The sequence below is a fragment of the Xiphias gladius genome, chromosome 7 (genome assembly GCF_016859285.1).
Source record: "Xiphias gladius isolate SHS-SW01 ecotype Sanya breed wild chromosome 7, ASM1685928v1, whole genome shotgun sequence".
NCBI lineage: Eukaryota > Metazoa > Chordata > Actinopteri > Istiophoriformes > Xiphiidae > Xiphias > Xiphias gladius.
Window position 1 is genome coordinate 22,335,646 of NC_053406.1, and position 25,964 is coordinate 22,361,609.

At 42.7% G+C, this 25,964-nt stretch overlaps 1 protein-coding gene across 1 annotated transcript in view; it reads right to left on the bottom strand.

The window, feature by feature from the left end:
• Positions 1-873: 873 nt before the first annotated feature.
• Positions 874-25,964, bottom strand: part of dchs1a (dachsous cadherin-related 1a) — an 81,471-nt gene continuing 56,380 nt past the window's right edge. The window contains exons 3-21 of the mRNA XM_040131723.1: positions 21,173-21,361; positions 20,241-20,472; positions 19,878-20,114; positions 18,452-19,480; positions 17,283-17,470; positions 17,096-17,192; positions 16,376-16,533; positions 13,523-14,369; positions 10,765-11,004; positions 9,705-9,830; positions 9,335-9,544; positions 8,338-9,204; positions 8,112-8,225; positions 7,819-8,030; positions 7,343-7,494; positions 6,630-6,760; positions 6,035-6,321; positions 5,765-5,906; positions 874-5,291 (exon numbers count right to left, since the gene is read on the bottom strand). Coding sequence (XP_039987657.1) covers positions 2,707-5,291; positions 5,765-5,906; positions 6,035-6,321; positions 6,630-6,760; positions 7,343-7,494; positions 7,819-8,030; positions 8,112-8,225; positions 8,338-9,204; positions 9,335-9,544; positions 9,705-9,830; positions 10,765-11,004; positions 13,523-14,369; positions 16,376-16,533; positions 17,096-17,192; positions 17,283-17,470; positions 18,452-19,480; positions 19,878-20,114; positions 20,241-20,472; positions 21,173-21,361 — 8,043 coding nt within the window. The 3' untranslated portion in view covers positions 874-2,706. The remainder of the gene's footprint in view (positions 5,292-5,764; positions 5,907-6,034; positions 6,322-6,629; positions 6,761-7,342; positions 7,495-7,818; positions 8,031-8,111; positions 8,226-8,337; positions 9,205-9,334; positions 9,545-9,704; positions 9,831-10,764; positions 11,005-13,522; positions 14,370-16,375; positions 16,534-17,095; positions 17,193-17,282; positions 17,471-18,451; positions 19,481-19,877; positions 20,115-20,240; positions 20,473-21,172; positions 21,362-25,964) is intronic.

Consider the following 25,964-nt stretch of genomic DNA (forward strand, 5'->3'; position numbering starts at 1 on the left):
GACTCCATGTTAATGTGGAGCAAATTTGACCAAAAAAATATCACACAAATGGAACAAGGCTGAACTGAAAATTTCATGTGAAGCACCTGACGGTTCCTTTTTTTCCATGTACGTGCTATTTAAAAGTCTTATGTTTTGTCTTAGTCTATGCTGGAAAATTGCTCCACAAGAGCATCAGACAGAAAGAAATGTGGCTTTTTTCATGGCTGCTTTCAATAATAAGTGAGGGTATCTGCAAAGTCATTACTTCAAATAACTTTGTAATGGTACTGTGATTGCCTTACATCATATATACCTATCAAGTTCTAAATAACACTTAATGGCTATCATTAAATCCAATATTGTTCATTTAAGACATGTTTTTCTTAAGATTGGGACAATACTGGGATGGGCTACTTGAGGCCCGCATTTGTCCATTTATCCTATTACTCCTGGGATAGTAGGGAGTTTTGAGTTTGAATGTTTATACGAGGTATAAGGCCAGGGTTACGGGGTAGTGCTAGTGACTTTAGCAGTATTTTGATTTGGAGGTCTGGGAAACCAGAAAATACTGTTGAGCCTTGTGAAGGTGTCTGAAACAACAAAACATCAATGTTAAGAGGATTCTGGTTTATAAGCCCTCGGGGTAGGACACTGGTCTTGTGTTACGCTTTAGCAAATGTCACTTTTATTTTGAAAAAAAACCTTTGGGATCTTTCACTTGTAACCCAAAACCATACAACTCTGTACACATTTATGGATTAACTGCACACAATAACTGTTTTTCATTTTCATAGATTACCATTATTCTGAGCTGAGAAAGATGTGACAGAGAACAACAATGTGTTCACATAAGTACTTTAATCAGGCACTTTGCTCAAAACAATTCTCTGGACAAGCCTTGAATGATATGTGAGAACATTTGGAGGAATTCCTCTTCTTTATGGCACATTTATACACACAGTTTGGACAAACATGAAATGTAAGTGGTAGGTAATACTGTTCAATACAAAACAATACAAACAACAAGGTACCTTCATTCCATCAAATAGGTAGTGTTCATGTATATTTGGCCATGGTCAAAACAGAATTCTTGTAAATAATTTACCAAATCTCTCAACTTCTTAGGTCTACCTATATAATAAATACAAATAGTGTAAAATGTTAGTGTTGCTTAACATATAATATTGTCAAGAGTCTAAAACTGGGGATTAAGCAAACAAAATACTTTTACAATACTTGGAAGGAGAGACAATGCTGCATTTAGTCAAAGAGAGAATTTTAGGTAGTTATTAATACAAATTTACACATTATTTTATTTTGAAAAGGCGGCCAAAAACACAGTTATGATCATGAATATATTTATGGCGTAAGCATCTGTGTAAAAGTGTGGTGTGAATTATGGCTGAACATGTACATGACATGAATTTCTTCTCGTTAACTAGGAAACATTCTCTTGTAGTGTTTGAACATTCATAAATATACACTTTGTCAAACTTCCAACATACCATATGTAACATTTGTTAATCCATACAGTATTATTTATAGTGCTATTGAAACAAAATGTGGTCCAATATAACATTCATTACAGTTTCGCAGTTAATCTATACAACAAAACTGATCTGGACAGAAATAAGAAAAAACCTGCTGCAAATGTCAGTGTCAAGGTAGCACTGATTTTAGAGCTTAAGTAATGTTTCTTTAATATTTTATTGAGGAACATTAGATAAGTAGACAAATGACCAAGACCTGCTTACATTCTCTGGAATGATTAGGCTGCTGATAGAGCAAACAGTTTTACATACATAGCTGCTCGATGTTCTGCCTCACATGAATTATTTTCACAATGCAAAATGAAAAGCAGTAAGGCTCGTAGTGAGAAATTAAAGCCAGGGCACCCGAAGGATAGGATCACTGGATGTCAAGTTTAATTTTCCTTTGCAGAAAATGAAGGAACGTGTGTTGAGGACTAAGACAACTTTTCAACAATTCACATTCATGATCACCTTTTGATGTAAGATCAAACGCTGGATCCGTAGAAAATTTGATCACACCATACGCTATTCTGACTGATGTTTCATTTGTTCAAGCAAGGATGTCTCTTCTTCTATAAATATTTACAACAATCTGTTACAAGAATCCCAATTCATAAAGCATTAATGACGAGCTTCATTAAAAACCACAAGGTTTTAAAGAATTAAAACCTAAAATTAAAACAAGAATTACACAAGAAAAAACCAACTTACAGTACAAACAAGTATACAGTACAAACTACAAATATACAAATATAGAAATATATTCTGAGGTTTTAGCAACCTTTTTTGACAATTTAATGCCATTTCTTGTCAGAAACCACATATAAGTATAAAAATATAGACAATGCTTTTGTACAAAATATTGACATCATGTATGAACCCCTATTCAAATGTGCAAATTAACACTGATCAACAGAAGAATAAGGAGATTTTTTCACACGCGCACACAAACACACACACACAAAAGGCATGGTCCATTTTGGCCTGTTAGTCATGTAGTTCCGTTTTTTCCAGTAAGCACCACAACTTTAGCTAACTAACTTTTTTAACCTTGAGTTCTGTTAGGAAGGAGGACAAAAAAGAGAATAGCATTATCTCCTATCAGGTTGCAGCTCCTGTGGTCATACAGTAGAATAAGCCTGGGACAGCAATGACTCAGTATTAATTCACCCTTCAGCTTTGTCTTTAGAGTTTAAATCCTCAGCTCTGCCTCCTCGCTGTGTTCCAAATTGTGTTCAGTTGTGCTGATCATGGATGCAGAGGGGCCCTGCGAGACACTGAAAGGTGTGATTGCAGGAGAACGTGCTGCCAGCGGCGAGAGAGACGGGGAGAAACTTGGAGACATGGCGACTGAGGAGATGGATCCCTCGCCACTGATAGGAGATCTTCGTAAAGAGGCCAAGTTGGGGAACGTCCTCCCTACAGCGGGCTTAGGAGGTACAGTTTTGGCCCCGGGGTGGGCCACAGAAGTTATGAGAGGTGGGGGGTCGATTCTTGACTCGGCCTTTGCTTTGTTATGAAATGACCTGCGAGGATGAGGAGGAGCTGTTTCATCTTTTAAACGTGCTATTTCAGTAAAAACGTTAGCTAAGGGTTGGAACTGGGGACACCAGTTTAGCAGGTAGTCCCAGTTATAGCTGCCCCTCAGCTCCTCATCACTGGCTACAATGGCTGTCAGAGACCCATCCACAGTAGGCTTTCCATCCTCTGGGAAAGTATAGTCTTTAGGGTGGGAGATGCTGAGTCCCCGTCCCACACCCACATACCCACCCACCTCATCCCTGTAGACTGGCACCTGGCCAGCTAATAAAGTACTATTCAGACTGCCCAGTTTCTTCCCTTTGAACCAGTCTATGGAAGGCTCACAGGACACGTCCGATAGCTGATCTGCATCCTGTTGGATTCCGGAGTCCGGACCTCGGGCAGAGATGCGCTCCTGCATGGAAGAGGAGATACTTGACACGCGCGGGTATTCGTTAATCATTCTGATCTCATCATCCTCTGCTGCCTCTGCAGAGCCACGCCCACTAGAGTGGGAGGGATCCAGGGATCCTCCACGAGTGTATGGACCCCCGCCACCGCCACTTTGACTAGCTGTGTATCCAGGAAGGGCCTGATGGTAAATCATTTCATTTGCTGTTATTTTTGTTTCCTCAAGCTTATGCAGCAGAGTGCCTGATGTTGGTGTTCGTCCGTGTGCTTTTTGCTCCTTCTTCTGACGTCTTAATTTAACAAAAAATAGCGCCACAGCAATTATTATTAGTATGACTATGGTCCCAAGTGAAACTGCAATGACGCTGATGAGCAGCATATTCATGTCTGTAGTGAGACCAAAGGATGTCTGGGTCACATCTATGGTAACTTTAGCCACTGCTATTCGGGAAGTCTCCAGAGGGCTGTGAGCAGTCACATCCAGTGTCATCAGACGCACCTCTCTTTTAGAGCGACTTACATGTCTACTGTAGCTGTCCATTTTTAGGGAAATTGCTCCTGTTGATTTATTGACTTCAAAATAAGGCGAACTATCTGCTAGAGAGTAGAGGACAATGCCATCCACGCCTCCGTCCTCATCTCTGGCTTGTACTTTGCCAATGATCTGACCCTTCTTTGCTCCCTCAGGCACTTCGAATAAGAACTCTGAGGATGTGAAAACAGGGTCATATTCATCCTCCCCTGTAACATAAACCTGCACTGTTACAGTAGCAGAATAGTTGCCAGCATCCATGGCAACAGCCACAAAATGGAAGGAGGTTACCTTCTCAAAGTCAAAAGTAGAGCGAGTCTGTACTTCTCCTGAAGTTTGGTTGATGAGGAAGGCCTCTCGTCCCTCTTTAGAGTTGTCTAACATGTAGTACCTCAACTGTCCAAAAACACCTCTGTCATGGTCGATTGCATGAAGCATGGTGACTAAGGCATTCTGGGGTTGGTTTTCCCTGATGCTTGCAGTTACTATATTGAGGGGAAAGAAGGGCTGGTTATCGTTGATGTCCTTCACCTCGATACTGACTGGGGCCAAATCATAGTGCCCTTGACCATCCGTAGCCTTGATAACAATCATATAGTACAACTGTCTCTCACTGTCCAGAGGTCTCTGCAGCCTCAAGGCTCCAGTCCACTGGTCCACATGGAAAAGGTCTGTCTCGTCCCCTGAGCTTATGAAGTACTGCACCTCTCCATTGGGAGCAGAGTCTGGATCTGTTGCAGATAGTTGCAAGATCTCTGTCCCTGCTGCTGCACCTTCACTCAACACCACACTGTACTCTGCTCGGCTGAAAGCTGGAGGGTTGTCATTGGCATCTGAAACACTGATAAGGATAGGCACGCTGGAGCTACGTTGAGGGATTCCACGATCTGATACCACAACAGTCAGGTTATAACTCGGCACTGCTTCAAAGTCCAACTCCTCCACCAGGATCAGGCTGCCAACTGTCTGGAAGCCCTGTCCCTCCAAGAAGCGCACGCTGCTCTCAATCTGGAAGGCATTACCTGAGTTGCCGCTGGCAATGGCAAAATCAAAACCACAGTTGTCCCGAGACAGGTCGCCATCTACAGCTTCTAAAATCAGAACAGTTGATCCCGGAAGCCCATCCTCAGACACAGTGGCTCTGTACTCTGACTGGTGGAAGATGGGGGTGTTGTCGTTGACATCAGACACTTGTAGCTGGACAGTGGCAATGGATGAAAGGGGTGGAGTGCCCTGGTCCTGCGCCTCAATTACCACCAGGATGGAGGGATTCTCAAAATCAAACTCTGTTTTTTGGTTGATGAAAAGAGTCCCTGTGAGGAAAAGAATAACAGAATAAAAAAAGGCACCTTTATTTTAATCCTGTGTCTAGAGCTCCTCAAATTAACTATCAAAGCCGTTCATTATACATGGTGGTTTGCTAATGCAGTTACTTTTTGTAAACACTATACCAGGTTCGAGAACGCAGTGTTTGAGGGAACTGTTTGAGACAAAGGAATTGCATTTGAGAATAGGAGACAGAATAGCTTGAGTCAAAAGGAGTCCTCTTTTATAACACTTATTTTTAGATGCTATCTCAAGCAAAACATTAAATCTAGCTTTCAATTACTTTTAATGAACAAAATGATTAAATATTTTGCAATGCCTGTTGCAAATGTGTCCAAACACCAAATGTGCATCCATCTAGAGCCTTAGGGGATCAAACTTTTTTATGAAGGGTAATTAAGGGGAGTTCTGGTTAGAAAACGGTTATAAACAGCCATAAATTTGCACAAAGTAATCTTACCATTGCTTGGATCAATGTAGAAGGCACCCCTAGTTGATGACTTTACTCTGTAGGTAATCTTCCCATTCTCCCCAGAGTCACGGTCTGTGGCTGTTACTGTGATGACTGGGCTGCCTGCTGGGAGGTGTTCTGATACAGTCACCTGATGAGAAAAACATAATATAAATATATCTATATCCATAACAGATACTTCAGCAATTTAACAAATATGCCAATACTCTATAATGTGTGTATGCAGGTGTGAAAACAGGTGTGTAAAAGCAGCTGTACCTGATACAAGTCTTGAGTAAAGATGGGGGCATTATCGTTCACATCATCCACCAGCACAGTGAGGTTGGCCTCGCTTTGATGTTTAGAGTCGGATGAGCGGACGGTCAGCGTGTACCACGTCCTCTCCTCATAGTCCAGAGGGCCAGTCAGAGACACCCCTCCTCCGTAACGATGGATCCCAAACATGCCTTCACTGTTTGTATCCAGGTGTAGTGTGTAGGAGAGGGCTGGCCCTGAGTCCACATCATTCCCCGTTACCTGGGTGATAACTGTGCCAATCAGAGTATCTGTACGTGTGTGATAATAAGGTGGGAGAGCGGGAGAAGAGCAAATATTTAGGTTGTAGCTGAAATTAAGCACAGAGACTCTAAGTGAAAAAAAACATTCTTTTTTTTGATCTTTACTAAGAAATATCCTGTTCTGGAAACCCTTGATCTAATAGACAGGAAATGAACAGAGGAACTTGGCAATAGCTTGTTTCATAATAGGGTCAGACGTTTCTCACTGAACCCTGCTGAGTGAGTTGCCAGGGAGGGTGATGTGAGGGCTTTACGATTAGATCACTGTACTAACTTCCTTTGTGAAGCTGACTTACCCTCAGGCACTCTGATCTCCCGAGGCAGAGGAATCATGGGACTGTTGTCGTTGAGGTCGATGATGATCACAGTGAGGGTGGCAGAGCCGGCCAGCCGCGGGGTTCCCCGGTCTGTTGCCGTAACAACAAGCCTGGTGCCACAAAATGAATGTCAGTGTCTGAACTTATAACTTATATGAACATGGTTGCGTAACGTTTCAACCCCCACCAAGATCAGCCTGTTTTTGTTTCAGAATGAACATTAGAAGATACGTATTAAAAAATAATAGTAATCAGATTTTTTTTTTTAAATCTATTAAACAAAATTAGTTTAAAATGTGGTTTTAAAATACAGTCTTCAGGGCAACAACTTTGATAGGCTCTGAATATGATCATCGGCTCATTTGCATTCTCTCCCAATTTTTCTCCTCTTTCTATAACTGAAAGCATTTTTTGAGCAGTCCTTGTTAAAAGTTGACCTCTTTTACAGTGCAGTTAGTACTGTCTTCTAGCTTTAAACTGATACATTCCTATTTAAAAAAAAATATGGGTATTCTTAATGAAAATATGCACAAAAAATGAGCTTTACAATCAAAACAAGGAAAGTTGTTTGTGAGAGGCAATGGATATTATCACAGCAACAAACATTTGAACATACATATGTCAAGGGCAGAGATGAGCTGAGGGAAACCACATGACAGGATGTGCAAAGAGAAAAAAAGAGAAAAACTCACTTTGTTTGCGTCCAGATCTCTCTGTCCATTATGGCTGCAGTGGTGATGCTGCCGGTCAGTGGGTCAATCTTAAACAAGCCACTCATGGATGATGACCTGATAGAGTAGGTCACCTGACCGTTTTGACCCTGATCCAGGTCATCTGCTGCAACCTGAGGAAATGACCACCCCATTTTGGTAATGAAAATATAGAAAATATTTGCAACAGCTGTTTCAGTGTAACATGAGCTAGTGAGCAATATTTGACTTGGAAGTCAAGAGTTCATAAAAATGGGCTATATATGGGATCTGGCTTCATGACAAAAATGATTCCATATATTCAGCTGGGACACTGAGAACATAGGCAAATGAACAGTCATTTCATTACAGTGCTGAAACTACCCAGATTTTTGAAGCTTGAGTGCTTTTCTTATCTACAACTTCACACTTAAACAACAACCAACTATAATAAACATGTGGGGGACAGGCTACTGCACCTGGATAATAGGAAAATCGTAGCCCTGTGCCTCTCTAATGTAGGCTACATAGTTCTGGAGTTGGAAGCGTGGCAAGTTGTCATTGACGTCCTGCAGGATTAAGTTGACAGCCATGTAGGAGCTGGAGGATGCCGTCTCAGCTTTCACCACAAGGCGGAGTTTCGGGGTCTCCTCAAAGTCTAGTCCTTCTGATTTCTGGACCCATATTTCACCTAATTCACAAAAATAACAATGAGTCGCTGTAGATTTGGAAAACATAATTTTGTAGTGTAGGCCGCTATCTCGCCACTTACCAGTAATAGAGTTAATTCCAAAAGACTGCAGTCTGTTTCCACTGAAAATACTGTAGCTGATACCAGTTTGAGAGCCGTCAGGGTACTGGGCCTGAGTCTGTGTTACTACTGTACCTATAAGGTGAAAAACACATTCTGTTGAAACATTTTAATTATACTTTTTATTTACATCATACATTCACAAATTCCACAATAAAAGGTTGATATTTAATGATATCATGCAAACCTTTGGCAGCGTTCTCTTGCAGACTGACATCTCTAGCTGTGCGAGAGAAGCGAATCCCCCCGTAACTCTGTTCCCTAATATAAATGATAACCACTCCGAGGGAAGATTGAGCCGGGTTGCCCTGGTCCATGGCCTTAACTATCAAAGTCCTCTGGCTTTGGGTCAGAGTCTGTAGCTTCTCTGTGGCCTGGATGTCTCCTGTCAGCGAGTTAATGGTGAAGCCCTTCACAGGGTTGGCAAAACGATAAAAAACAGAGCCATTAGCCCCAAAGTCCTTGTCCTCTGCCCTCATGGTGGCCAGCACTCGGCGGCTAGACGCACTGCTCGCGGAGATGTTCACAATAAGTGGGTCCTGAATGAAGAAGGGAGCATTGTCGTTCACATCCTGAATGTAGACAGTCACCTGAGCAGTGGAGTTCCGTGGGTTAGCTGGGGAGGAGTCGGTGGCACACACCTCAAAGGTGTAAGAGGCGGTTCTCTCTCTGTCTAGGGGAGCTGCTGTGATAATGCGGCCTGTGTTCTGATCAATGATGAACATGCTCTGGGAGCCACGACTCAGAAAGTACAGCACCTGACTGTTGGGGCCTTGGTCCAGATCAATGGCTTTCACCTCCAGGACCAGTGAGCCAATGGGTACGTCTTCCGAAACGTCTGCAGTGTAGCTGCTGCTCTGAAACTGGGGGCTGTGGTCATTTATGTCCAGAACAATAAGCTCCACGGTGGTGGTGCTGCTGAGGGGGGGGTGGCCCTGGTCCTGAGCTGTGACCGTTAGTGTGTACCCAGCCCTCTTCTCCCGATCCAGAGGCCTTGAGGTAGACAACACACCTGACCGCCTGTCCAAGTGGAAGTCTCCAGACGGATCTCCAGCTGCAAGTGAAGCAATTACAAATGGCTTTCTGAATTTGCAACATCACTGCCTTGAATTATAGGAATGTAAAATGATAAAACTTGAGCTGATCGTCAAGAAACTGAAGGGTACATCAAGACAAGTTCTCACCTGTAATTCTGTAGTTCTTCTCCCCACTGTCTCCTGCATCTGGGTCAGTGGCTCTGAGGGTGAACAGAGGCAATGCGTCCAGGTTTTCAGGCACCTCTATACTATAGTAGAGACGTCCAAAGACAGGGACGTTGTCATTCTCATCAAGCACTCTGATCCTCACTGTCGCTTTGGCATAGTTGGGTAGAAGGCCTCCATCTTTTGCATAAACTGCCAAAACAGGAGAAAAAACACGTAACAGTGTTAATGGTGATTTCAGATAATGAATGCCACACAAATAATTTGGATATCAGAAAATAACTCTTTATATTACGTATCTCAAAGCAGTCATGTTTATCTGTCACAGTGCAGGGCATTCAGAGGGCAGTACCTGTCACAGTGTAGTATTCCTGGAGCTCCCGGTCCAGCGACTTAGTGGTTGTTATGACACCTGTCACTGGGTTGATGCGGAAACTCTCCTCTGAGATACCACCGTACGTCACCTGCCCATTGGTTCCTACGGCGAAACACACATAGTGACTAAGCTTTAATTCAAAATTGGATTGTAAAAAAATGTAATCAATAACCAAATGTTACTGAAGCTCAAAAAGTTCATTCGTGTGACCTGTAAATACTTCACAAAAACCATAATTTAGAAGGTATTTGGATTTCTCTTGTTAGTAGCTTGTGTACTTATTTGTTTGTTTGTCATTAGTTTTGCTGTCTAAGCATTTGGCAGTGACGGCCCTCCCCCAGGTGTCTGGATGCCAGATTGCGTGCTAACAGAAAGCAGTCTGGCAACCTCACCTGTTTGCTTCACTAATTGCTTTTGGAGAGAAAGTTTATAATCCCTCTGTTTTATGTGCTTCTGACTAAGTCAAGGGGAATGCACCCTTTCTGTACTCCCTCCCCCATTCTCCTGTGTAGTCCTCAATTAAAAACAACAGCTAATGTAATGCAATGTGAACACGTACTCAGCACATGGACGCTGACAATAATTACAGGCATTTTGACTTTATTGCTGAAGCAGCACAATTTGGTATCTGTTAAGTCATAATCCACACACATACATACAGCATGATTTAGGTCGTTCAAAAGATGTTTGTGTCCTTGTTAAAATCAGGCAAAATTTTGTTGAAAAGTTTTTTAGATGTTTAAGTTACATGTAACTACATGCTATATAATATGAATTTCTATTATAATATTTCAATATGTAGTTAGGGCCAGTTTCACATCAAAATATAGTCATTTAAATGACACTGAAACAAGGGTTATATGTAACTTATGTAATTTGACTAAAACATAAACTTTCCAACCAAGTTTTAACCCATCCTTATTTTGAATTGCGAATTACCAAAGCAGTGCTCACTGGGAAAGCTTTACTGATTAAAAAAGAGGATTATATGAACTAAAGCTCCAGTAACTAAGTGAGTGCACATTGTATGCCTCACCTTGGTCCAGATCAGAGGCGGACACTTTCAGTATACTAGTTCCTGTAGGCAGGTTCTCAGAGATCTGGGCTTCGTACTGGCTCTCCTCAAACCAGGGCACCTCATCATTAACATCAATCACATGGACACACAGCAGCTGGCTGGACGAGTGCTGGGGTATCCCATGATCCTCAGCGATTATTGTGAGGTTAAAGATGTCCTGCTCCTCACGGTCCAGAGGTTTGAAAATAGACAGAGATCCTGTAGAGAGATGAATCAGGGGTGAACTGTGAGGCAAGATTTCCTCTGTGTGGGTGTGGGTGTGTGTGTGGGTGTACTTTATTACAGCCTATTTCCCAAAGACAGTTACTGACAACAACTACAGTATGAAAGCATGCTATCAAAGGCAGTAAAACATGCCACTTTCCACGGTTATGTGTAGTCAAGTGATTTAAAAAGCAAGTGTGAAAACTTGCCGTGTGAGGGCCAAATCAGGGCTAATCTCGTCCACACACACAGCCTTGCCTACCTGTGTGCTACCACCACCACTGCTGTAACAGCCCAATGGTCTGGCCACAGTTTATGAGATTTTCCATTGGAGAATGCCGCAGCCATCGAGAAAGAAGCAGTAAACACACGCTCTAGACACGCAACAGCCAGGCCTGCCGTGCTCTGTAGAAATTAGGGGCACCCTTGCCTTTTCATTATCCTGCCCTAAGAGGGTAGAGCTTGCATTTATTCAATTTCAATTTCATGCTTTAAAATGAGCTACAACTGTTAAAGAAAGAGGGGGCCGTTTTGGTTTTCAACTTTTTTTGTGTGTTTTTCGCTTTGTATCTTTCTAGGACTGAGATAATTTGCCCCTAAGATTTTAATCTGGTAAGAGTTACAGGCTGGAATATTTTCACCAAATTTGACTCCTCTGTGATCCTATCATATCCCTGGTCACTGATAACACATGGGCAGGAAAAAAAAAAAAACAGTGGGAACCAGGGGAAAGTTTTTATTTTGGATGTTTTCAATTCCAACATCATAAGCCTATGTGGGGTTTGTGGCGCCAACACTTTGGACGACAGTAAAAGGGTTAGCTGAGGTTGCTCAAACAACAAACACATCTTTCTTGTTTTACATGCAGAAGTCATTTATCAACATCTGATGTGTTAATCCCTGAATGGTGTTGTCTTTTGCAGAGAGACAATTCACCATATCTCAAGTGCATTCTCCCTTTGCTCCAAAAGCGAAAAGTGAAATTAACGTCCTCCCTTCTGGCAACGAGCGATTAGAATGTGACTCACTCTGTGACTTTATAGACTCCTAATAATAGCTTGATAGTTTTCTCTGTTGTGGTTAACTGTAATGCCAAAGTAATGAAAACAGAGTGTGTATAGTTGGTCCCAGGTCTCTGGTCACTGACCCCGAAACAGGAGCAAACCAGGTGCTCAGAGGATTAACTGTCATGATTCTAACAAATAACCAGTGTGCATGAAAACACTTCAAGATGAGTGCACAAACTGGGCTGGAGCAGAAGTGACATGACAGACCTGAATGTTTCCACCCCCGAGCTGCTCCTGGGGGCATCCCGGTTGGGGATTTGAAGGGGAAGGCGGAGCCAACGTCGACACGCGTCTCAAACACCACAACAAAGCCCACAGGACCAAATAGCCCAAGGTCAGTGTTGACTAAGTGACAGAGTCTCATGCAAGCACAAAGACACAAATGTGCATGCCTATACACACAGATAAATGTGCGTACACATAAACACTCGTAACTGATCCCTTCTCTAATGGTTCCCAGAAGCCCAAGCAGGGGGCTCTTTCGTCTTTCATGGGAATAGATCAACAATAACAGATGATGGGTTGTGTGTACATGTCTGTGCTTGAGCATGTATGTGTGCGATTTTGTGTGTGTTTAATATTTGGCAGGCTTCTCAGTCTGTCTGGCCTCCAACTGAGAGAAATAAGTCATGATAGGTGAAGCAAGAGTTGTGCTTTACTTAGAAATAAGCAAAGTATTATAAGAGTTTGTGTGTGTTTATGGAGGGGGAGGTTTGGCAATTGTGGTGGGGGCCTGTGCGGAAGCACATGGAAAAATAAGTACACATGCAATGCAAAGTAAAATACATTTAGAGGTGGCACAAATGCTAAAAAGGGTGAACAGGTGCAGGTTTTCTTTTTCACTTAAACTGAAAGTATTTCAGCTTGAGTAAGGGATTTGTATGGTACAGTGATGTTTAAGTCAGGTGCTGGGAATATACAGAGAACAAGCTGAAAATTTTTGAAATTAGTATAAAGAAACAGGACAAAAAATGAGTGGGCCTAGTGGAAAATAAGTAAACAACGGAAAGCCCAAGATTTCAAAACCTTTCCTGATAATACCCTGTAAAATGATTGTAGTCATCTAGTGTTTGCAGTAATAAAAATGTTGATGCTAACGTGTAATATATTCATGCTGTGTATGTATGCTTCCCTCTGTCCAAGAGAAACATATGCATTGACATTTCTTTGCGTTGCATCTGAATACACCTTATGTTCAATGATATAATTTTTTAACAATATATGACAATATATGAGCATGGCAACTACAATATTGTATGGTTAGTAAAAGATTGTATTTGTGGCTAAAAATGAGAACACTAATTGTTAGGCATCAGATGCAAACTGGTCTACTGGTAAGTCAGTTATGCAACAAAACCCATCCACCACCCTGACATCCACATCTTTACTTGCCTTGCAACATAAAGCACACACTACCTCCTGCATTGGCACTGGGTCGGACTTACCAGTGTTAGGGTTGAGGCTGAATGTTCCTCCAGAGTTGCCTGACTGGATGCTGTAAGTCACTCTACCATTCTCCCCCTGGTCTGCATCCCTGGCCATGATATACAACGCCACAAAGCCCACCGGCTGGTCTTCCATCACACTGACGGCTGTTGGCGAGCTGAACACTGGTGGATTGTCGTTCTCATCGGTTACATACACCCTCGCTGTGACAGTACCCGAGTGCCGCTGGCTGGCATCCAGGGCTGAGTCTGTTGCCTTTACAACCAGGATCAGGTTGGAGGTAACCTCATGGTCAAGTTCCTGGCCCAAGGAAAGAACCCCAGAGGAGGGGTCGAGGTTTAGTAGACCAGGGGTGTTTGGCCACTGTTGGAGAATGGAGTATCTCAGCTCGCTGTTGGGCCCACTGCCATCCTTATCCGTGGCCTGGAAAGTATAGATAGAAGAGCCGGCCACCATGCTCTCAGAGATGACGATGGTGATCGGGTCCTCAGGGAACTGAGGGCCGTGGTCATTGCTGTCCTCTACATTGATGCCCAGGTGGACCAGGGTGCTGCTAGGAGGGGTCTGAGAGAAGTCATCCAACTCAATCTGCAGGGTGTAGCGTGTGTCTCGTTCATAGTCAAGGGGGCGAGCCAGGTAAACGTCCCCAGTCAGACGGTCTACAACAAAGGTTCCATCTCGGTCTGTACCTCCAACCACTGTGTAGGTCACCTCCCCTTCCTCTGGAGTTTCTGTGTCACGGAGGCGGACTGAGCCAATAACAGAACCAGGCTTGGCGTCCTCCACAGAGTTGAAAGATATGGAGAGTGAATTGGTCTTAGAAGTAGGTCTGTTAATGCTGAGAACCTGCAGTGAAAAAAAACACTGAATGAGTATTTGAGGACAAAGCAACATGACAGTGGATCTAATTCTTCATTTAGATGCCTGGGGGCAACTTAAGTTTACAATTTTCAAGACAAAGAATGAAAATATTTCATGGATTTCAGGCAAAGCAAAACCAGATTTTGTCCACTCCACTCGCTTGTAAGGTATGTGTTCACTGGGAATAAATGAAACCAGCTACAAGAGGTTTTTATAGACTTGAATAACACGCCTGCTAACATTAATCACAGTTAATCTGATACTTATGTCACTGCCAGGAAAAATAATAGATGATAAAAGTAATACAATCAGAGAAGGATATGGTGAGAAGGATTGAATTTAGCACTGGGATATAGAGTTAGAGGTACATAAGTATTTGGACAGTGACACAACTTTCGGAACTTTGCTTCTTTACACCACCAAAATTGATATGAAATGAAGCCATCGAGATTTGATTGAAGTGTAAACTTTAAGATTTAATTGAGGGGGGTATCACATCTTAAACAACTGCTTAGGAATTACAGCCATTTTTATACATAGTCCCTCATTTTAAGGGGCTCAAAAGTAATTGGACAAACCAACATAATTATAAATATAAGGAGTATTTTCAATACTTGGTTGAAAATCCAAGTCTGGAACCCATGGACATCACCAAATGCTGAGTGTCCTCCCTTAAGATGCTTTTCCAGGCCTTTAGTGCAGCTGCCTTCAGTCGCTACCTGTTTTAGGATCTTTCTAGCCACAGTTTTGTCTTCAGTAGTGAATAGTATGCTCAGTTGGGTTGAGGTCAGGTGACTGACTTGGCCACTGAAGAATGTTCCATTTCTTTGCAGTGTCAATGCGATATTTTTGTTAAGCCCCTTGGATTAAAGCTGAAAGTCTACACTTCAGTCACATCTCGATGGCTTTGTTTCAAATTCATTGTGGTGTCGTACAGACGCAAAAATTATGTATAGCTTTACACTTCCTTTGATGAGCAGATTAAGAGTATTAAGCATTATTATGTCTCTCCTGTGTATGAAAAGAGTACCGTAAGTAACACATTACACATTGTTTTAATAAAATATATTTTTTTCTGTGAGACAGGCATGATTGAGAAATTTTAAGCAGCTGTAAATAGGGAGAGGGATGTGGAGAGGCTTTGTTGATCACATTTTCAGCAGCATCTCTGACAATGCTTTGTATGATGAAGGGGTGATTTGGATACTCTCACATGGCATCCTACAGCACAGTTCCAGCAGTAGGCACTTAATAAATAAGCTATGTTTGTTGTGTAATCTTAAATGACACGCTGCAAATTGTGTTCTATAAATAAATTGGTATCGTCCCATCCTATCATCTGTGGATTTGGTAAATCAGTCTGAAGAGATGATTGAAGGATAATACCAGAAATACGTCACAGGGCAAGAGCAACACTGCACTATTTAATCCCATTAACTAATAATTATGACTTTCATTTTTTTGTTGTTGGAAAGGAGGAAAACTACACTGGCACTTACTGGATCTCTTTATACGGCAACTCTATTTTCCTGGAACCTATAAGTCTATGTTCCTTCCAGGGTTCTTCCATTGTGTCCATTTTCTGTTCTATATTAAATATTAAATGAATTGCCTTCAATGCTGTGTTTTATGTGAGTGTATAGCCACACCACTCTTTGCAAAAAGGGCTACTGTATTAAAAAAGTGTTGAAGTCATTGAGTATGACCTTGATCAGTGCAGTCTACAGCTGGCCCTCATCAAAAGCCAGCTGGGAGTATTTGATTCAGACCCACCTTTCCATTTCAGATAGAAAATTTTCCTTTTGAAAATTCACAGGGGAAGAAAAGGGAGGGGATGGGAGGGAGGCTTGTCAGAAGTGAGGCTGAAATGTCTGCAGCTAGTCCGAGGGGCCCAGAAACATGGATCCTCTCAGCCCCGCGTCTATTCTTTGATATTAAATAGGTGAGTAGTGAGGGTGTTTGTGCTGGCCGGGCTCCAGTGAAAGTCTGACCTGAATGGTGAGGGAGCAGGAGGTGCTGCGAGGGGGCATTCCTCTGTCAGTGGCTGTCACTGCCAGAGTGTACTCGGCTCGCTCTGACTGGCTGAGAGGAGATGATGACCGCAGCTCACCAGTGTTTGGGTTCAAAGAGAAACGCTCAGCCCTGGGACCTGGGAGAGAAAGAGAGTCCAAACTTTCACTGCAGAAGATGTGCGTGGGAGAGGCTGAATACACAAACCCAGCCAGTCAGTTGTAGCATTTTGTCAGCATTAAATCAAAGCCATTTTTAGACCAAAGTTACTGATCGACTCAACCATGGTGTCATTTGTTTACAGTATTTACATGCATGGATACCAATCTTGATCTCTCTTATTTACATGGTTCTTTTCGAAAATCAGTTAAAAAGTGCTTTACACTAAAACAACAAAGTAAAACACAGTAAAATAGCGAGAATACAAGCGTGTAAAAAAAACAAAAAAACATAAAAATTAAAAAATGAAAAATAACAATAAAAGCCATGGCCACAGAAAAACTTTCCTCTAATTGGGTGGACAAAGGCCCTTAAAGGCGTCCTGATATACATTATTCCCTTCATCCATTATCGGGACAGCTCATGGAGTACTATGAGTTTCTTAAACCACTGCACGTAGCCCATTTATATGCATATAATAAATCTTTCAATAAGCACTTTCTGCAGATGAGAACTCTCTTTACTTCCTGCAGCTGCTGTACCTGACAAAGAGTAGAATACAGTGCCATTCTCCCCTTCATCAGTGTCTTTGGCTTGCAACGTCCCCAGTAAAACCCCAGAGGACTGGCCTTCTGTCACCTATGGGTTAAAAGAACAAAAAGACATTACTAAAGGCATGAAAGGCTTTTAATTTTTTCCAAACTGTTTTTTCTGGTCTTTTGGCATCACCTGTATGATGAGGTTTTTTCCTGCCTGGCTGTGGGTAAAAGTGGGGTCATTGTCGTTCTCATCCAGTACAGTGATGAAGGCTGTGCCCGTGGCGCTACGAGGGGGTGAACCCCCGTCTTGTATCACCACCACCAGCTGGTAACTAGACTGCTGCTCTCTGTCCAAGGTCGTCCTTGTACTAATCTCACCTGGGGAGAGAAGGGGGTGGATGAGAGGGATTTTATGCCGAGGTACTAGTCCAGAGCACTGGAATAAAGATGAGAGCCAGCAGGCTTTGATCTGTGACACACAAGTAACAGACGTGCACAGTGTGTAGATGTTCGTTTACGTGTGTACACACACTCTCTCACACGCACAAATAGAAGATTTTTTGGGAGGGTTGGCAAATGCTGAAGAGACTGACAACTCAGCCAGAAACTGATCACAGATCAGAGTCTGAGTCTCCACCCACAGACTAACAGGCTCAACAGGCCAATTAGAGTCCAGCAAGATGCTTAGTGCTGCTGTCACCATCATCTGACTAATTTATGACGGTGGGGAAGAGGCAACTGTGGTCTCTTGTCTCTTAGAGATGACTCTGTGAGTTGACTAAACACTGATTGTATTTTTTCCACATGTAATTTCAATTTTCGATGACAAAGAATAAAAAATGTTTCGTGTGAAACCATGACAGCTCATTTTTCACAATGATGGAGGATTTTTGAGCTCATGTAGAAAATAATTATATGCTCATTTATCTCAGTTAAGTTTTGGGTTCGGTTTTAGCTTAACCTACAGTAAAGTATAATAAGTGTAATAAAACCGATTTTTTAATTTTTGGGTCAGACATGCTCCAGTATCTTCTGAAGGCAGATATTTCACATAATCCAAAATTCAACAAATAATATTAGTTGCGCTGCCTTTCTTTTCTTGTGCAAGCTCCTCTGTCAACGAGCATATCTTTTAAAGCATGAAATTACAGTCAGCTAAAAAACTAGTCAGCTGTTTTGTTATTATTTAAGCATCTCTCTCTTTCCCACATCTTAATACATATAGTAGGTTTTTTGCATGACTACACAGGCTTTCTTTGATTGCCCAATGATGCAAACCTAAGCAATCCACATCGTTATTTCAACATTTCAATCCAATAAAGTAGTTGTGACTGCAAATACATTAAATTTTCAATTAACCTGTGTGGGAGTTTATCTGGAAGTGGCGGTCAGGGTGCAGGAAGCGGTAGCTGAGGCGTCCATTGGGGCCACCGTCTCGGTCTGTGGCCAACACGTGACCAAACCCTGTTCCTGCAGGCAGGTTTTCTCTCACAGCCATGAAGACCCTCTCCTGTGTGAGCCGAGGAGAGTTGTCATTCTCATCGGTCACCGATATCCGCACTGTGGCACTGCCCGTCTTCTTCAACTGCCCATGACCTGCACTGGCCAGCACTGTTAGAAGATACATGTCCTTGACTTCTCTGTCTAGGGCACTCTTCACAAACAGCCAGCCACTGTCGGCAGCAATGCCAAACCCTGCGGCATCTCCGTCTGGGCGCAGGTGATACGCCAGGGGACTAAAGTGACCTGAGCCAGGGTTCTCTCTGTTTAGAGCCCTGACTTGCAGGAAGCGTGTGTTTATCTGAGTACCTTCCTTTAATTCCACACGGTAGGTGAGGGTATCAAACACAGGTCCCTGGTCATTCTCCGCCTGGACATGAACCACAAGCATGAAGGTGGCGCTAAGCTGGGGTACTCCGCTATCCTTGGCAATCACCTGGAGGTCATAACGGGGGCTGTTTTCATAGTTGAGACCCCCCACCAATCGGATCTCTCCGCTGCTACGTTCTATGCTGAAGGTCCTCTGGATTCCACTTGGAGAAGACAGGTCGAAGGTGAGTTGTCCATTGACTCCAGAGTCTCTGTCCTCAGCTTGGACCCGATACACCACTGTGCCCATTTCTGTATGCTCTGGCAGCAGCAGGGACTCCGAAGAGGAGGGCAGAAAAACGGGTGGGTTATCGTTGATGTCTGCGATGGTAATGTGGACACGGGTCTGGCCAAAGGCAGGGGGGTTGCCACTGCGAGCCTGCACCTCCAAATCAAGAGCCGACTGGGCTTCATGATCCAGGGGCAGACCCGTCCTTAGGGCCCCAGTGTCAGGATCAACTGTAAAGTAGCCTGCGGGGTCCCCGGAGCTGATGGTGTAGGAGATATCTTTAGAGGTTCCTGCAAAGAGAGAAAGATGGAAAAAAAAACAGAGACATGTCACCACAGCCCAAAAGTCTGCACTAAAAGCACAGAAATAAGAGCGTACTCCAAAGATGTAATTTTTCAATTTTCATGACTGTAATAACTCTAAAAATTCAGAAAATGACTGTATAAACAAAGTTGTGAAATGGAATTTTTGATTGATGTTATTTCAGAGTTAGGTGTGTATAGTGGCTCAACACCTATTTGTACAAGTGGTACAGGGAGAAGAAAAGCAACTCTTTTCAGCATGATCTAGTGCGACTGATAAATGTGTACTGAACTGTTCAATATGGGCTTAGGGAGTCAAATGTAGTGAGTGAGTGAGTGAATGAGTGATTAAGAAGAAGAGAGCGCATGTGTCTGTAGTCCCCACCTGTCTTACTGCTGGCCTGGACAATGCCAACGACTGTTCCCTGCAAGACGTCCTCTGATACAGTGAAATAGTACTGAGTCTGTTCAAACACAGGTGGTGCCACCAGCCCTGCCACCACGCTAATGTTGACTCTGGCGTTGACGAGGGCAACCAGACCCCCACCGTCCTGAGCAGAGATTACCATTGGAATGACGGAGTTGGCCTTCCCGTACACGGACCGAGAGAGGGAGATCACACCTACAAAAAAGGTTCCAACAGGCTATTTTTACAATTGCAGGATGAAATGGTTGGCCAAAATCAATAACCGAAATCATAAAAATACATTAAAGTCTACGCAGGAACAGGAAAAGTACTGGTGCCAACCTGTGTCTTTGTTGAGTGTAAAGTACGGGGAAGCCCCTCCAGGTACTGTTTTGTATGTAATTCTGCCATTCTCGCCTGAGTCTGGGTCATAGGCCGTCACTCTGACAACAGATGTCCCAGGGGTGCTCTGCGTGCTCAAACTAACAGCATAGCTGACTGGGTAGAATGCGGGTCTGTTATCATTTATGTCAACCAGATCTACCTTCACATAGGCTACTGAACTCAGTCCACCCTGCAAAGGAAACAAAAAGCTCTATTGTTATACCTTCACATACACTAAATCATGAACAGAAAAAAAACACACACCTGAAAGCAGGATTTAAGCCACATTAATGGTGCTAGTAAAAAGCAGCAGTAAACCCTGTTAAAATTTCGATGTATAGCATACCCTTTAAAATATAGTCCCAGCAGATTCGTGCAGGGATACAGATTGATAGTTTCCCTCGGGAAAGAGCAATATGTCATGACCTGTGGAGGGTGAGGGGGCTCACCTCAACCAAACAATCTGTTTCATGGGCTTTTCATTTGCAGAAAATACAGTGCAAGCTTTTCATTTGGACCAGGTGGCAAAAACGAGGGAGGCGGCAGTCCAACTTGTTAAAATATTACTGCCTGACAGTTGAGGCATTTCTCCATTTGATTACTTTAACATGAACACCGTAATTTTGTTTCATTTTTTACCCTTTTTGTTTTTTAAGTATTATCTGGCATAAAGCGAACAGGATGCTATACTAACTTTTGAGAAAGCCTGCCATGGAGAGCCACTCAAGCTTTTACTTTTTACTTGGCTGCTCCAATTAAAAGTTTTTCTGCACAGTTGGCCATGTCTTTGCTCTCCTGTCAGTATTAAAAGCACGGCTGCTGTGTTTATAGGATTACTCTGTGGCTCAACAGATTCATATTAAGCATGATTTCAAAATGCAGTGGCTCACCCCGTCCACTGCAGTAACAGTAAAGTCGTAGCTGTACGGCCCTTGATCTCTGTCTAGTAAAGTGCTAGTGCAGATCTGGCCAGTCTCCTTGCCGATGGTGAACTGAGAGGGAACAGCGCTGTTAATGCCGGTGCCAAGGGAGTAGGTAATGGAGCCAAAGGAGCCGCCGTCTGCATCTGTCGCAGTCACCTAGAGAGAAGAAAACATTGTGCATTAAAATCACAATTTATCAAATTGGAAGGGGAAATATCTTAAAGGATAAACTTGGCAGCTTCCATACTCATTAATAATATTACTCCAAAGCCACAGCAGATCAAATCCAAATTGTATTACGGGGATGTAAGACTAATGGCAATCCACAAACTGAAACGAGAGCACCATACCAGGTGCCTTGAGAAAGCATCTTTGGACCCATTCTTTGTTGTTTATCTGAGCCAGAGCATGAGCCAAACAGGCCCTTTGGCAGAAAGGGGCTCTGAGGGAATGAAAGGGGTTGGCAGGAAGGGGGATGACTTCTACAGGCTCTGGGAGGGCTGCCAGCAGGGAAAACTGCCTGCTTCAGGAGTGGCGTCTGTCTGCAAAGGACAGTGACAGGGACGGCTGGGTAACAGTGGGATACCACACGGTATGCTTCACTGCAGCGCATTATACCCTAATGTAATGTCCCGCTTGCGGTCTGGTTTTAATAACACCACACATCTACAGAGGGCTGGAGCTGCTGGAGCTGTAAAAGCAGCTCACAAGCCATCAGCCAGGGAGCCGACTCAATTACTACAGGGTCTCCCAAGACGGCGCAAGGCAAACAGACCAATCAGATCGGGCCTCTAGGTACCAGCTGTATAATTGTTTGCAAGTGTTGGGTCTGGATTGCAGTTTGCAGGAGATTACAGTAGGATTAAACCTCACAAGTTGATTAGAATTCTCCTTTTTCCCATCTTTTACAAACAGATCTTTTTAGGAAAAGACTAATTGGAGGGAAATAGTAGCTCAAATCAAGCTCTGGCTAAGCAGCAGGGAGCCACCTCTGCGTAAAACGGAGTAGTCATCAGGAACATTGCCAAGAAAAATAAGGCAAGCCATGCTTATCATCGAAAGCTGACTTTTTGATGGCATTGGTATGAGTGTGAGAAGATGGAAATCATTCATTTGAGGTGATGAAGGTTTAGCTGCAGTAATTCAGCCTCCAACTCTTTCCTGAGCAGATGGCAGACGGGGGACTCAGTAGAGAGCATGCCCCACACTCTTGACTGTAACTCCTCACAGAGGGTGAGTGGTGTGTAGGAGTGAGGGAGTTGTAAAGCTGGCAGAGATGCAAGCCAAAGAGAAGAATAATAAACCACATGAGGAAAGGGGAAACCAAGAGCAATACAAGAAAGCTACTCCATCTTTTAATGTGCGGAGGCTGCAGTTTACTGTAATATTTTATCATTTTGCAGGGGGACAAGTTATTTATAACAACCCCACAGCTTTATGTGCTTGTTTTCTTCACAGTTGTTTGATGAGTTTCAGAAGGAGGTTAAGTTGAAGGAGCAATTTAGCATGAATACCTGGGTTTGTAAAAAAAAAAAAAAAAAAAAAAAAGCATGGTGATATGTTACAAACATTTCCCATCAGATCTGTTTCCTCTCTTGTGACTGACCCATTCGTGGCAGCCGCTGAATGAACAGGCTATTTAAGGAGACTCCATGATGCTTTCCGTTTTAGCTATTAACTCCCATAAAAAACGTTTTTACAAAGTACAACCTCATACAGTACATAAAAATCACAATTAGAAAGCCAACATTTGTATTTTTGAAATACAAACTGGACAAGTTGAAGAAAAGAGGAAGGAAAGAGAAAAAGAAAATGAAAGCTACTTTCAATTCCGTGGGAATTGGAGCTCTATTCACTCTATGAATCTACAATGATACACAGTAAAACTTACAATCCACATTGCACATTTAAAAAGTTTCAACTTCAGCAGAGTGCAGTGGTTAAGTGTGTGCTACATAGACACTGAGCTTTTCTGTTAAGAACAAGTTCAGCAGAGACAGGGGATTGAGTGACGTGTGCACCATTAAATTAATTTACATGAGGGGGATCTGCTGTTTCGATAATTACACTTCTCCCAGTGCTCCAAGTACTGTGTAAAGTGGTAAGGATATTTGGAGCAATATGTGGTTTGAAAACCTGAGAACGACATGTTCCACGAGTTAAGTGTACGACTTTTCCGGGAATGCACTGTAAGATAATAAACCACACAATCACATTTGCATAAATCCTAACCACTGTAAGTGGAATGCCTGAAGCAATCAGTCTATGTTGGAATCTGCAGAGACTGCGATTTCACTTGCACTCTCATTTATAGGTTAATAGCAGCATATCAGTGTCATCTTGCTGGAACGGAGAGGCTTCCCTGTCCAGGATATTCTAATTTGCCAGTCATCCATATGAAATAACACGTGAGACCACATGCAAATAAAAACGAGCAGGACAATTAGCAAGACCATAAACCGTGAACCCTGAGAAATTAGGATAACCTCCTAAAAAAAAAGATTAGGATAAATCAATAACACAGTGAGTGTAACAGATGAAACAAGATGCTTACAAAGTCTTGGAAAAAGATTGAAGCTTGCTTGGGATCTTGCGTAACGCTGCAGTTCAGCCGAAATGACAGCAATGAGTCATCCATCTTTCTGTCTAATCTTCATTCTTTTTATTAACATATGTACTCACATGCAGTGAACAGATTAAGGATACAACCTCCTCTACATGGGCATATAGTAAATCTTTAAAAAAAATAAAAAAAAGGAAAAATTTGAAACTAGAAAAGTAATAGAAGATGTGCAAGTCATAAGTAGGAAATCTCAGCCCTGCAGGGGGGAGAAAAATACCGCTCACAACTTTGTAGTAGCCATCTTGACATGGATACGAGGGGCCTCTCTTTCTGTTTCCCACTGACTTTTTACCCTTCCCACTGTAATGTATAGGTATTATACAAACTGCATTTTTATTGGATTAAAAGTTAAAAAGAAGGCGTAATCTTAGATCATCAGCAGCAGCCAGCAGTATTCTCCCTACACTCCATGTTTTGAGTGAGGCATGATGGGAGCTGCCTTATCAGCAGGGAAAAGGCAACGTTTGGCCGAGTCCTTAGTAAAACAAGCTAAGGGAATCCAAAGATAACTGGGGCAACTTTGTGGTTCTCCCATCAGATTCCAGGAGCCTTCCAGAGGAGACTTTCTGACTGACTGACTGTCAAATCAACAGGATTCACAGGAGAGAACATGCCTTTGCATGTTTATGTATAATATGTTCAAATGGAATAATGATCCCGAGGCTTTTGGATGTTCCACAGTGTTCTGGCCCATCAGATGTCCTCTCACTCTGTGGTCTGAGAGGGAAAGCCAAGCCTGGAAAAGAACAAGCCCAAGACTTGGTTGGTTTCTATTTTTAGAGTTGAGTTTTAGAATTACAATTGTCATATACTTTTTTTTACCACTCTAGCTTTCCAGTTGTTGTACTTAAGCTTTTGTGGATAATGCAAACACGTATATGTCAGCGTGACCTTATTTGCCCAAGCTACTGCTCCGCTCCCCATCTTCACTGTGCAGCCATGCAAAAAAGCTCCGCCATGGAAAGAACTAGCGCAAAATCCTGTGAGTAAATGAATGATGTAGAGCCGAAACCGTTGAGGCCAACAAGGGGTGAAATGAAGGCAATGTAGTTTTTAATCACGCTTCTCGTATTTAGGAGTGCCCAGTCAAACAAATCTGTCTCACGTAGCCTTAAGTGAAACCAGCCAATCAGAACTGTACCTCTGCCAATCTAAATAAGCCGCAAATGACGGAGTGCGCATGTAAATGTTTGCCAACTGGGAAATTATCACACACATCAATCAAACTCTGCGTGCTCCCATCCTTTGAGTGCACCTTAGATGAGTAAGCAAAGACACAAATGTACAAACACTGGGAATAAAATCATCGCTCATCACAATTTCAGGATGCCTGTGGGGCAAAGAAGCGGGACCAAGTTAATTCTGTACTCGGATTACACCAAAATCTTCTTTGAATTCATCGGGAACTTTTTTCCAAACAAACCAGGCCCAGATGAGTATGCAGCAGTGGCTACTGTGACTCTGGCCGAAATGAAACTCTGCAACTTTGTAGCATAAAGAAATGTTGAGAAAATACTGGTTGACATTTCTATATCTCTTAAACTCAAATTTATGACTGAGCCTGCTTTTATCTTACTTTAAGAATGCTCTAACTTAAAAGCACCATATGTGACACATTGGCCAGTTGGCCAGGCAGCTGAAATGGGTTTAAAGAAGTGCTTAAGTTACAGAGATCAGTATGGATTTGAACGGGAACAAGTTTCCACCCCTTGGGATCTAGAATGAGGACAACCTTGTTTATTGAACAGTGGAGACGAAAGGTGAGAGGGCCGTATACTCTACCCACTAGAGAGATTTTAGCTGCCATGTTTATGATGAGTAGCTTAAACTGCGGTAGTGCCAGAATTCATATAAATCTGTTCAGAGATTAACAGCAATATCAAGCCCAGTCAAAAGCCTTTTCCCCGAAAGTGGAAACTTTCCAGATATTAATTCAATAATACCAACTAATAAATATCAAACATAATTTTGATGACAGTTTCACAGTCATGACCAATTAAGCCTGTAATAGCAAGGACTTCCAAAAGAGCAATTAGAAGCAGCATGCGATAGACTGCTGGAGTGACATGGAGATCATTAAAAGACAGTACAAGGCAAAGAGGAAAGCGTAGGCTCAAAGAAATCAATTGAGTGGTC